Source organism: Danio aesculapii, chromosome 17 (genome assembly GCF_903798145.1).
Source record: "Danio aesculapii chromosome 17, fDanAes4.1, whole genome shotgun sequence".
NCBI classification, from domain to species: Eukaryota; Metazoa; Chordata; class Actinopteri; order Cypriniformes; family Danionidae; genus Danio; species Danio aesculapii.
Window position 1 is genome coordinate 35,846,042 of NC_079451.1, and position 14,361 is coordinate 35,860,402.

Below are 14,361 nucleotides of genomic sequence, written 5' to 3' on the forward strand. Positions count from 1 at the left end.
GGGCTTTGCCAACTAAAGCAAACTTTCTTGGATAGTTAGCTTTGGCAAACTTTTAAACTCCTAAAACAAACTCCAAAATGTTCATTTTTGCCAAATTTCTCTTTTGAAATTGCATCACACCAGTTCCTTAATCGATTTCTCTTTAAGTATATCGGGGCCTTAAACAGGCAAACTAAGACCAGACCAGACCTAAAACTAATTTCCAGTTGGGGTTAGTGAAAACACGTTGAAAACACATTGTTAATTCATGACATTGACGATTGATGAAACATTTCCTCATTGTTTCCTGCTCCACCAGAGCTCACCGAGGCTCTGCTAATTAATTTATAGTGGTGATTTTTGCAGCTACATTTGCACACAGACTCCTGGATCCATGAGGGCAAACACCGCACACCTTCCTGTTCCATTAATCATTCTTATCTCTTTCTCTGTTTTAGCTAATGCTATTGATTTAGTCCACTTTCACTGCATTATGTAAATCAATGAGGCTGATTCTTCACCTCCAAAGACGGGGGGTGCTAATGGCTGATGAATACTTTTCATCAAGCGGACAAGTTTATCAGGGGTCACTAATGCTAATAGATTATTCAGGATCCTGCTAGAACAAAAGCAAAGCAAGAGGTGACAGATTTCAAGGGCATCGCTGTCATTAAAAATTCATCCAAACTGAAAAAAAAAATGCATCGCTGCATTGTGTATACTGTAAAAGAGAGAAAGAGGAGAATGTGTGCACTGTAAAAAAGAAGAAGAGGAAGAAAAGAAAAAAAATGTGGTAAAATATTTGTAACATTTAAAGTTTTACAAACTGAGTTTCAGCTAACGGTAACAAAGCATATTACTAAACAAAAATAGGAATTTACCATGTTTTGTCATTTTAAAGACTTTATAATACTTACATTATACTTAGAACAACCATTAAACAGAATATTACATGACAAATATAATTTCATGAAATGTTACTTTTTCACAAGCTGATAACAACACTGATATTTTAGACACAAATATACATAACATTATAAAGGCAAATACAAAGACCATCATAGTAAGATATATGGCATTAAAATAATGCAGTAAACATTCATGTAACTCTATGAGATGTAACATAAATTTAGCATAATTAGTATTCTAGAGCCATTGAGATACTGTTGTCATTATTTTAATAGATTGTATACTTTAGTTGACATTTTTATTGGTTTGTTGTTTTGTCATTATTACTATTATTATTATAGATGGATTTAAATTATTGTATAGTCAACTTAATTCTCTTTTATTAAGAGTAAATTAACATTTTAATTAACTTTACTATTAATTATAAGCTTTTACTCCCAACAACATTTAGATCTAAAACTTGCATCTTACTTGGTTATGTTAGAATGGATTTTAACTACAGCGGTTCGAACTGTAGTTCTGCCGAATGACTAAAAAGTTCTATCAATATGATGGTGAAAACTGTACATTTCTAGTTAAACCATCCTTCTGCAATCTTATACAAAAAACGGAAATAAGGGCAGCATTAATAGCTTAAAATGTGTGAGAGTGTTGCTATTATGTGATTGTATTGTATTACAATATGGAGCGATTAAGTGTTGATGTTAAATCAAAAGTAATTCACAAATGCTTAAAAATAAAATGATTTAATTTCAATAATTCTCTATGGTTACAACCAAATTAGTTACAAATAACTGTGTAAAATGATAAAACATGAAATGATATAAACATATGAAATTACTTGTACCTAGCTTAAATTTAAAATAAAGTTACCTGAGAGAGGGGGGGGGGGGGGAGACAAAGAGCAGTGACTAGGCCCCAAAGAGGTAGCCGTAGAGCCAGAGAAGGAGAGGAGCAGAGCAGGAAAAAACAGAGCAGGAAAAGAGATCAGAGCAAAGTTTACCAACTATTTTGTATCTTTCTTGACCATGTGACCAAAGCCCAAATACTGAGACATACAAACTGACCAATCAACATGTGACACATTAACCTGATTTTATCAGTATCTACCTTTATAATCTATATAGACCTTCTTGGTGAAAAAGACATGTGTTGCCATATAATCAAATGCATATGATAATTTGCCTTCCTACAGTAAAAAACATATACTTGGTAAAATGTGAACTTAGCATTCACCATTATTTGCTGAACACTTTTTATAGTGTTTTAACACTAAAACAAGAGCGAATTACAGCCTAATACAGCAAAAATACAGCATAATACAGCAAAAAAAAAATCCCTCCGTTTACCCAAATTAACCTTGTGTATTTGTTTTTATTGCTTTAGATATGAACAAAGCTGACATTATTTTCTATTTCATTTCAGGAGCAAGGCAAAATCGGAGTCACATTCAACATCGGGACGGCTGATATCACTGTTCAGGAGAGCAGCACCGCGGTAAATGACGGCAAGTACCATGTAGTTCGCTTCACCAGAAATGGGGGCAATGCTACACTTCAGGTGGACAACTGGGCCATCAATGAGCACTTCCCCTCAGGTAAGACCTCTCACCCGCCGCTTCAACCTTTGGCTTCTGACTTCAAGAAGATGTATGGACAGTGCACAGAACTGGACAGCAACTGCTTTCGAGCCATTTCTAAAGTCACTTTTGTCTCCCCAGTGACTGTGCAGTGTACTTTACTTTACTCCAGGTACATCCTGTGTGTGCCTCGCTCACAACAAATAGCAGCAAACAGCACATTTATAGACTCTTTTTTCCTCCCTAAACTTCATTTAATTTGTTTGGTCAGATTTTTTTTTCTCCATGGCTACAAAATGATTTTTTTGCCGTACTATTAGGTGGGGTTTTCTGGAAAACAGTGGATGAATTGAAAAATACAAAATACATGAAGCTGGCAAATTCCTATTAGTATATAAGTATACTGGTGGATTTACACTACTGGTCAAAATTGTGGTAAGGTTTACCTGTTCTTTACCTATTATGCTCCTATTTACCTGATTTACTTATTTACTTTTTATCTGATTCACAAATACTTATTAAGATTTAGCCATTAGACCTACTGTATTATGCCCCTTTGTACAAGATGTAAAATAAGTCTCTGATGTCTCTAGAGTGTAATGTCTCTAAAAATCTAATGGCGAATGGCTGCTTCTCACTCAGGGCTGTTTATGCTAATGAAAAAGAGATCATGACTAATGGGGCTTTCCTTCTTCGATGACATGTACAAAGGGAGAATGTCAATCAAAGTGCTTCTGCAGACTGTTTTTATGAAGTGTGATTATTAAAAAAAGTTCATTAATTATAATTAATTATTACAATTGTAAAAATTAAAATGATATTTAATTAATGGCTAAATTCACACAACTCTGCTTAAACCCCCTATAAAAGTGATTTTTGAATGACAGGTCCTCTTTAAAAATATATGTTTTAATATTATGCTGTCTTACGCTCACAAAGGTTGCATTTATTTGTTTAAAGTTCTATAAATAGTCTAATATAAATATATTAATATTTATATATACAAATAGTAATAGTATAATTATGTAAATATAATGAAAGTAATTAATAATAACATTTGTTTTGTATTTTTTTTAATGTACTTGATATTTTTTGATATAGATCTATAATGGCAAAGCTGAATATCAGAGTGTCAGCGGAGTCTTAACAATTTTTAAATTCACTGAAACATTGTCTTGTAGTTAAATAATTTTAAACGAGTCTTAATTGTCCTTTGTTTAAACCTTTCCCAGTACTGGGTTGCGGCTAGAAGGGCATCTGCTATGTAAAACATATGCTGGAACAGTTGGCGGTTCATTCTGCTCAGGCAACCACTGAAGTCAGCGACTAAGGTGAAGGAAAATGAATGTAAAGCTACCTAATCGCCAACACACATCCAATCGCTAACAATACATCTCAATAAAACTTTTAGCCAAATTATATTCATAATTAATTTCATAAAAGTCTGTTGTGCATACATTTAGTTTTTAAAGAGTTTGTGTATACAGCTAGGGTCTGCTTATTTTGACAGATCATTTAAAATATCTAATATAAATAACTCATTAGAATTAGTTTTTTAATGGGGCAAGTACATATTTTTTTCTGTAGGCCATTAAAAAAATCCTTCGAGTTTAGTCCTAAATAAGTCTGAATTTTCATTTGACTTGGTGAAACCTGCAGAAACCCTGAATACGTGTTACAGTACATGATCTTTTAGAAATAATTTTAACATGCTGCTTTGCTGCTAAATAAATATGTATTTTATTCATCTGATTTATTATCGCTTATAAATATTGAAAACAGTATGCTTAACAGCTGCTTAATATTTTGAGGTATATTGTTGAGAATTTTCTGATGAATAGAAAGTAAATAACCAGCATTTATTTAGAACAGAATCTTTTGTTCATTATAGACTGCTGTACTATTGATAATGTATTATTATAAATGTCACACTGAAACATCCACAGCTGAAAACAAGTTACATTTGAAACTTTTTAAATAAATCCAGCCTCGATGAGCATACGATTGTATTTAAAAAAAAAAAAAGAAAAAAAAAACATAAAATTTTACAGACCCCAACATTGAAAAAGTTGCTCCACTTAAAAAATATTCTCAATTGCTGTGATTGTACCACATCTTAACAAATTTTCTCATTCACTACCTAAAAACTGTATGACGTACTATTATGCCATGAAACCCAGTTCCTTCCTTCTCAGTTGCGCTCTTAACAAAAAGCACTTCTTTCCATTTTGCATTTTTTTATTCTCTTTTATTCTATTACGTCTCATCTTAGTTAATAATGTCTGCTTCCAACAAAGCTAAGGGGGAAAATCATGTTCTAGCCAGTTCCTCTATCCTCCCATTTTGTTCCACTTTAGTGTGATTGAATAAATTGGGGAAGGTCGAGATGTCTAAAACCTCTAAGGTTGCCATGACTTTATATAAAAAATTCAAGGTTAGTACAAGATCGCGGAACGGGACACAGTCACAGTGAATTACTTTGACACATAAGTTTCCATAGATCTTTTCTATAATGCAGGTTCATCAATTTTATAGCAGTCTTAAGGAAAGATTAGACTACGCAAACTCCCATCTCTTGTAAGCTCACAAGTGGTCAAATGAGACGGATTATTGCTTCCACCTGGTATTAGCATGCATTAAAATGTGTCTCTTATGTCCACTTCTGTTTCGATTTGTCGAAACCTTTTCCTCTTATGTTATTACACTCTACATCACTTTAATGGAAACCCCTCAGTGCATCACGCAAGACTATTCAGTGAACAAACCCATGTAACGTGGCTCACAAATCAGCAGGAAAGCAAGCTAATGAAAAGGATGTTGATGCAGCTGCAATTTGTATAATTTAATAGGGAAGTACAATAGTACAATTTAATAGAGAAGAATGAATACCTTGTTTTGGTCTCTTTCCCCATGCAATCACAGTAGGTAGAGAGTAGATGGTCTTTTGTGGCTGTTTGAATGCATTCATGAAGGTTTACGCTTCACGAAAGGAATCCAGATGAAATGTGCTTTGATGATTTGGTGAAACAAAAATGTAAAAGTAACTGCTGGTGTTCAGGCTAAAATAGTATGCATTCATATATTTCTAATGTATTGAGATATATTATATGTTATATTATTATGCTATATTATATTCACAGTCATTCTCACCATTTCCATTTAAGAGCTCCTTGACCATGTTAAAAAACTTCTGTAAATAACACTGTGTTGGTGATATTTACTTCAGCAGAAATTGCAAAAGCACAAGAGAGTGCAACAGTGGGCAGCCATGGCCTAATGGCTGGAGAGTTGGAACTGTGATCCAAAAGTCATAGGTTCGAGTCCTAGTACTTGATAGTTGGTGGGAATATCCATCTCAATTCAACAGCTAAATTGATTCTCTTAAGCAAGGCTCCAAACCTCCAACTGCTCCTCGGGTGTGTTCATGGGTGTAAGTCACTTTGGATAAAAGTGTTTGCTAAATGCATCAAATTTAATGTAAACTATAGTTACGTCAGGAGACATTGCAAAAGCACTAGAGATTGCAACAGTTGGATTTACTTATTATGCCACTACTAACTGCTAAACTAAACTATTAGACACAAAATCCTAATAATACTACTACTACTACTACTACTAATAATAATTATTATTATTATTATTATTATTATTCATTCATTCATTCATTTTCTTAGTCCCTTTATTAATCCGGGGTCGCCACAGCGTAATGAACCACCAACTTATCCAGCACGTTTTTACGCAGCGGATGCCCTTCCAGCCACAAGCCATCTCTGGGAAACATCCACACACACTCATACACTGTGGACAATTTAGCATACCCAGTTCACCTGTACCACCTTGCTGTGAGGCGACAGTACTACCTACTGCGCCACTGCTTCGCCCCTGTTATTATTATTATTATTATTATTATTATTATTATTATTATTATTATTATTATTATTATTATTGTTGTTGTTACTCAGTCACAATATGGCATTAAACAGCCAATAATGGCAGAGTGACATGACTGTATACAGTATGTATAAATGTATTCACTAACCATTAAGATGATTCATAGTACCCAGATGAGCCTGTTGTTATTAGGTTTACAGGTTGTTATCAGGGAATAACATACCTTGGATTTTTGTTTTTCCAAATATTCCAAAGAGCTGTGCAATAATTCAATTTAATAATTACAGTTTAAATCAGATTTATTTGCCCCCTTTGAATTTTAATACCTAATTTAATATCTGTTAACCTAATTAACCTAGTTAAGCCTCTAAATGTCACTTTAAGCTGTATAGAAGTGTCTTGAAAATATCTAATCAAATATTATGTACTGTCATCATGGAAAAGATCAAATAAATTAATTAATAGAAATGAGTTAAAACTATTATGTTTAGAAATGTGTTGAAATTTTTTCTCTCTCCGCTAAACAGAAATTGGGGAAAAAAATTAACTGGGGGGCTAATAATTTAGGGGGGCTAATAATTCTGACTTCTACTGTATTTAATAGCGAAATCTCTGCTGAGAAACTACATTATCCATGATGCTGTAAAGGCATTTCACTAATCAGAGAGTTGCAGCAAGAATCTATAAAAGTATCTGTTATTTTTATCGGTTGCTTAAATTCAGATATTAGCTGCTGGGTTTGACAGTTTTACCCATGCCATTTTCATTTTATTTAATTTCCCATTCATTCAATTCTCACTGCAGCTTGTAAGCTTGAACTTTTTTCATAATGCAGTTCTTTGATAAAGATTAGTATTATTTTTTTCTTTTAATACATACAGGTGACAGCCAATTGTTAGCCCTCTTGTGCAATTATTTCCCAAGTGATGCTTAACAAAGAGAACATTTTCAGCATATTTTTAAACATAATAGTTTTAATGGATAATTCCTAATACTTTTTTTATTTTGTCTTTCCCTTGATGACAATACATCATATTTTACCAGTTATTTCGCAAGATTCTAGCATTTAGGTTAAATTGCAATAAAAAATCTTAATTAGATTAATTAGGCAAGTCACTGGTCGACATTAGTTTACTCTGTAGCCAATCAAAATAATCATTTCTCAAATTGGCTAATAATATTGACAGATTATTAAACAATTTAAAACTGATTCATTCCAGCCAAGCTAAAACTAATAAGACTTCAAAAAAATATATTCTCTCCTAAAATACAAAACTTCCTTGCTCTTGGATATTTGAAAAGTGATAAAAATTTAGCAAGAAAGCTAATCATTTTGACTTGAACTCTTCAACTGTATATGGTGAAAATGTATGATAAAAGTTCCAAAACTAACGCCAGTGTGGGACATTTTTAGTAGCATTTATTATTGAGTATAATCAAAATGAAGATTCCTGTTGAGATGGTCATTCCTATATTTTTATATTGTTTAAAAAAACATGTTTACCAGTAACCAAAAACATATCTTTAAACATAAAAAACATAAACAAAGTGAGCAAAGGTCAAGAAAAACAAAGCAAAAAAAAAACCCAGCATGTCCATATATTTTTTTCTATTCAAACATCTAAGGGCATCAGTTTGTGTTCCTGTCAGCACTGAATAAACCCATTTTATGTGGCCAACTCGACTAATGCATCCATTTATCAGTCTGCCATTTGTGCGAATGATATTAAGCATGAAAAATACATGCAGCAGCAGCAGCGCGTCGCCTTTCTGTTCATATGGTCACATTATGCAGAAGTCACAGCCTGCCCGTTTTAGGTCTAAAGTTTCATTTCTGCCAACATGGGCATTTGCAGCAGACTCGCACAAGAAAAATACATCACTGAGATTTATAGGTGGCACGCTGGTATAACACTTCTATATAAATGTCAGCAGAATTTACTTTCTCTGCCAAAAGTTTCAAACATGATAATAAAATATTTATATATTCAGATGGCCACCTGCGAATAGAATATGATTAGGCTGGAAGACAGATGTCCCCTCATGGCAGGCTGCTCTTTGCTTTGGCGCCCATTTCCACGTAATGTTTGATTTCTCAATTCGATCGTTGATGAATCGATCGAGTGATATTGTGAGGTTTTTGGGGCGCTGCCATGCTATGCTTTATTTAATTTAGAAGCTAAATGAAGCAGGTTCTTAAAGACCCGTGGAGAGCATTGAACCGTGCTGAACATCTGTGCTTTATTTTCTTAATGCGTCAGAGAACTAATGCCTAATAGTTGCGCCAGAGCTCTGCTTTTCGCCAAGTTATTATACCATACCTTGCTGTGCTAAGCACATACAAATAGCAAGGGCAAGTTAGCTCATTGCGTCTTTCAAGCACACAGCCTGTTTATCTCCCACGGGGCCCGGGAGGTCAAGCAGAGATGTCTACAGGGCCACAAGCACGGTCACCCAAAGCTTATGACTGTCATTACAACGTAACCCGAGGCCATGTGCAGAATGCTCAGACAACTTTACGGCAGCCGTCGTTTGGAGAATAAATTGTGCTGCGCTTGTCTGTATTCACCTTACTTGTTTAGAGATACCGAGCCAAGTGCCGCCGCATGTACTAATACAATTTGCACAGCCTCCGGTAACGGCTAACAAATACGAGTAAGCATAAGATGTTCTCGGCTAGTATTACTCACTATAGCTGGAAGTAGGCTGGATTTGCCAGGATTTTTCCATAAAATGCTGAGGTGGGGAGGGGGATTCAACGTCCTGTATTATTTAGGCTGTAGCTTGCAATCTAGAGTCGAAAAATCAGCACAATCTTTTCTTCACTTTACCATATAATGGACTTATAGAGTGGAAATGTAGTTTTCTAACTCACTGCAAGAGCCAGATAAGCAACTTCTTTTCAAGGAGCTGTACCGTGGACGGAAAAACTGCAAGCTGTAAAATGTTATATTTAGAAAAGCGCAGATACTAAGTCTTGTGAAGAATTATCTCACATTGTCACTGATATGCTAACCACATTCAGACACAGGAAACTGGATGGTATTGCTCAGGATCTTCTTTTTTTTTAACCCTTTAGGAAATATGATTGAAATACAGATGGTTGAATCGGACTTCCAGCAGATGTTCCTTACTGATGTTATGTCAACACTGACTTTTGAAATATAAAAGATTTATGTTTTGAGTTTAGAAGGTGTTTTAAAGGGTAGTACATATAAGAATGATTAATTCCTCTACTGAGTCTCATTTCTCACGCAGCAAACTTCTCTAGAAGCTTGGGTGGATATAAAAAGAGATTTGTAGTTTAGTCCTCGGATTCCAGCTTTGCTAGTCTGCCTCAGGTAAGATGAGGCTTTAAGCATGACTGTACTGCTGTTTTTGTCTTTGTGGTCTTTGATCAATGCAGATCCCTTTTTTTTTTTACGTTATAAATTTAGAGGACACCACAACAGTTCTTGTCCAGTGGAAAAAAATATGTGTTGGTATTAGTCTGTATTGAATATTTTATATTTAAAAGTATTTTATTCTCTTTAAAAATGCTTTAATGATATAGCAAGAATAATCTGTAATAAAGTTAATACTGATCATTTAATAATCATTAATATTGTTAATGAAATTATTATTATTATTATGATTATTATTATTAATAATGTTATTATTATTGGCAACAACAACATCAATAACAACAACAACAACAACATCAATAACAACAATAATAATCATAGCCATAATGATAATAATAATAATAATAATAATAATAATAATAATAATAATAATAATAATAATACTACTACTACTACTACTACTACTACTACTACTAATAATAATAATAATAATAATAATAATAATTTGTTTTTTATAATGTTGTTGTTGTTGTTGTTGTTGTTTTTATTAATATTATTATTATTATTATTATTATAAAACCTTTCATCTTTATAGTTGTTATTATTATTATTATTATTAGTAGTAGTGGTAGTATTAGTAGTAAAAAAACAACAATAATAATCATCATAGTCATAATAATAATAATAACCACCCAAGCTGTAAATTCCTTGAGTGCCCAAAAAGTACTACATAAATGTAATGAAAAACAATAATAATAATAACAATAATAATAATAATAATAATAATAATAATAATAATAATAATAATAATAAATATAGTAAATATAGTAGTCGTTGTGATAATAATAATAATAATAATAATAATAATAATAATAATAATAATAAATATAGTAAATATAGTAGTCGTTGTGATAATAATAATAATAATAATAATAATAATAATAATAATAATAATAATAATTAATAATTAATAATTAATAATTAATAATAATAACAATAAAAAATATAGCTGCAAGCAGCAATTAAGGGGCCAAGCAGTTCAGAGCTAAAATGAGCAAAGCAGTCCAGAGGCAGAATGATCACATTTCAGCACACGTGTCGGTGCCATAAACAAAAACCGTTTCGCCTATGGACAAAAATTTAACAGCACTTAGTCATCATGGTCTGACAATGACGTCATATGGTATGTTTGAATCGGCTTGAGCCAAGGATTCAGTGGAAAGAAGAATTTTTATTGTAGCTCATTTGGTCCAAAAGTTCTAAAGATAAACATAAGTGAAACTTTGGAAACTAACTCCTGGTGCTTCAGAGAGTTTGAGTTAGAGAATTCAGGTTTGCTTTGGTTCATGTTGAAACCTTTTATAATATCTCAGCATTTCTTCATAATTGTATTCATATTATATTATATTATATTATATTATATTATATTATATTATATTATATTATATTATATTATATTATATTATATTATATTATATTATATTATATTATATTCAATACTTTACAGTGTCAATGCTCCAATGCTATTAGCAATGATTGATAACATATTTAAATCTATATAGAGGAATTTTTTAACAGTGTCACTAGTTTCACCTTATAGTGATTAAGGGAACTCAAAGATAAAAGTAGATAACCTGCAGGGTAGAGACAAGGAAAACTTAAAAACAGCAAAAGCATGTGGAATCAGCATAAATCTTTATCACGGTGTCTGCAGCCCTGAACTGTCCCACACAGGCCTGCAGTTTGGCAGGAGATGTCAGAGTGTGTCAATCAGATGCTGCGTTCAAAAGCAACCACATTCGTGGGACAAGGGTTACCACAAGGAACACGCACAGGAAGTTATATCATTTCTGACACATGCGTATGCAATACGATGGCTCGACGGTGTGTGTCCGCATCCACATTTTTGTAAAGAAGAAGATGATGAGTCTTCCTTGATGGTTGTGCGGAGGCTTTTTGATGTCCCTGTGGCTGCTTTGCCAGTTCCAGGACCCAGGCTGGGTAATAGCGAATGACAGCGGGGAAAATGGCAGATGATTATTTGCGGTGGCTGCTGCTATTCTGCTGCAGCTCTGACAGTGGTTCAGACCGCCATACTTCAGTCAAATCACCGTATCATTTTTGTGCCATCAGCGAGGCTGGTGGAGATATTCAGTTCTCTCATTTCCCATCTCATGTCGGAAACCCTGCTGAAAACTGTTAGTCTGGGTACACTTCATTCACCAGGATGCTCTTGATTTACACTACTAAAAAGACCGTGTTGACCTCCTATTAAGCAGGCGCATTGTAAAAAGAGCTTCATTTGCATAGAAAGGACTGTTTGAATTGAAAGAATGATGATGGATTCGTTTAAATGCACAAATCACAATCTTATTTTGGTCAGCTAACTGCTTTGGCCTTGAAATGGGCCTGAAATGAAGATGTCATTTTGTCATTGGTAGATGGAAGACACCCCCCCCCCACCAAAAAAGCTGAAAATGTATTTGCATTTTTATCATCCTCAAACAGTTCCAAACTTTTATGAGTTTCTTTTTTTCTGTAGAACACAAAATAAGATGAACAATGAAATCATACACAGCAAAATCCTCTGAGTGAAATTTACCCTATTTGGTCTGTGTTTAAATAAGAGCAAGCAGGTTGATAATAGGTATGCTGTTTGTGGAGTTGTTTAATAATCGTCTGCTGAGATTTTGAGAGATTCAATGTATTATATTTCAGCTGATTTCATCTAAGGCTGTGACTGAAGTCAGTTGTAAATTTGTGTTTCTCTACTGTGTTTCTGTTTATTAACAGCAGGTGTTCATCAGTGCTCAATCGTCACCTATATAGTAATTCATTGTCTCATTAACGTGAGTAACTTTAACTCAGTTTAGAGAGGGACCAAATACTATCTAAACTGAGTCAATTTTACTTTTACTTTATTTTGATGTGTATGTTTAAGACATTCGAAAGTAAATTTATTTTATTAATAAATGTAAATAAAGGTTTTTAAATGTTTTTTATTTATTTATTTTTTACTTTTAATAACTTTTTCACTTTTCTCTTATCCAAAGAGCACTTTTTGTTGGATTTTACAAAATAAGATACTTTGAAGAATATTGGAAACCAGTAGCCATTGACATCCATATACTTTTTTGTTGTTGTTTTTTGTACTTACTGCCACACTTTACACTTAGGTTTCATTAGTTAGTTTTAATTATTGCATTTACTAACATGAAAGTTAACACTTTATTTTGATGGTCCATTTGACTATTAGTAGACTGTCTGCCTAAAATCTGTTGATACTGCTCCTTCAACAGACATTTAACTGACGATAAGAAACTTTGCAAGTACATGTCAACTTACACTAACCCTAACACACCCCAACCCTTACCCAGCTGTCTATTTGTAATCTAACAAGAATTAGTTGCCATGTAGATGCAATGCAACTTTTATTCAACAAACGGACCATCAAAATAAAGTGTGACCACATGAACTAATAATGAGCAATACTTGTACATTTCCTAATGCATTATTCAAATCCAAATTCGTGCTTGCTAACATTACTCAATGCACTGTGAAGTAACTTAAACTAATGATGAACAATTACAAACAGCGATGAACAATGAATAAATGCCATAATAAATGTATTGATTGTTCATGCTAGTAAATACATAACCATCACGGAATATGTTCACATTCATATATATGCTTGTCTTTTACCACAGGAATATTTTTGACTGTCTTTGGCCCCATTTTGTAACTAAAAAAACGTGTAGGTTAGTGTATGCTCCATTCAGCAGTTTTTGTTTCTGTCAGTTTTGCCTTTAATCAAAAAATTAAGAAACTATTCAGGCTCAAAACAATGTTTTGTGTCTAATTGTTACATTTTGTGGCAAGTAGCTGTAAAATAGAAGGTATACAGTCCATCAAGACAACTGGTTTTGCAAAATAAAGAACTTTGTCTTCATTTTGTGTCGGGGTGCCAATAACCCTGAGCTTTATTCTGCAACAATTCTGCCTTTATGCACTTTATTCTTCACTTAACTAATACAACGTTTTTGTCAAGTGTTACCATTTTTACTGTGGCAGTTAATTGGCTACTGGGTTTCAAAATTCTTCACAAAGTCTTATTTTGTTTGAATCAAAGGAACAATACTGATACAGGTTTGGAGCAAGTGGATCGTGTGTAAATGATCACAAATCTTCCATTATTAGCTGAACTATCCCTACAAAATAGATGTAAATGGCCAAATCCTAAACCATTTTGAACCACACCTGACCACTTCCAGAAGAATTTGAAAATGCTGGATTGCTTTCAGTGTGTAAATGCTTATGTGGTTGAATGTGTTCACACACACACACACACACACACACACACACACACACACACACACACACACACACACACACACACACACACAAATGCTTTCTATCTACTGACTGAACATGTGATTATAATGAGACGTGACAAGAGAAAGTGCACCCAAAAGCACTTCTGAGAATGAGATGTAGAGCATGACGAAATAGAACAGAAGGATCTTAACAAAATTTAGACACAAGTGGTCACAAGAGATGCATTTCAACGCATGTAATACCAGGTGGAAAAGGTGTCTCAGCTGTCCACTTATGACTGGATCACTGAAAGTGCAATGTAGAAACAACAAGGAACACAGGAAC

General features: G+C 33.5%; 1 protein-coding gene across 11 annotated transcripts in view; it reads left to right on the top strand.

Annotated features, from left to right (window-relative positions):
• The window catches only part of nrxn3a (neurexin 3a), a 584,854-nt gene that overhangs the window by 491,541 nt on the left and 78,952 nt on the right, over positions 1–14,361 (top strand). For all 11 annotated transcript variants that reach the window (XR_008839269.1, XR_008839270.1, XM_056477510.1 and 8 more), the window contains one exon: positions 2,314–2,485. Coding sequence is in view for 9 of the 11 variants with exons in the window: in XM_056477510.1 (XP_056333485.1) it covers positions 2,314–2,485 (172 nt within the window). In the remaining 2 variants the exon portion in view is untranslated. The remainder of the gene's footprint in view (positions 1–2,313; positions 2,486–14,361) is intronic.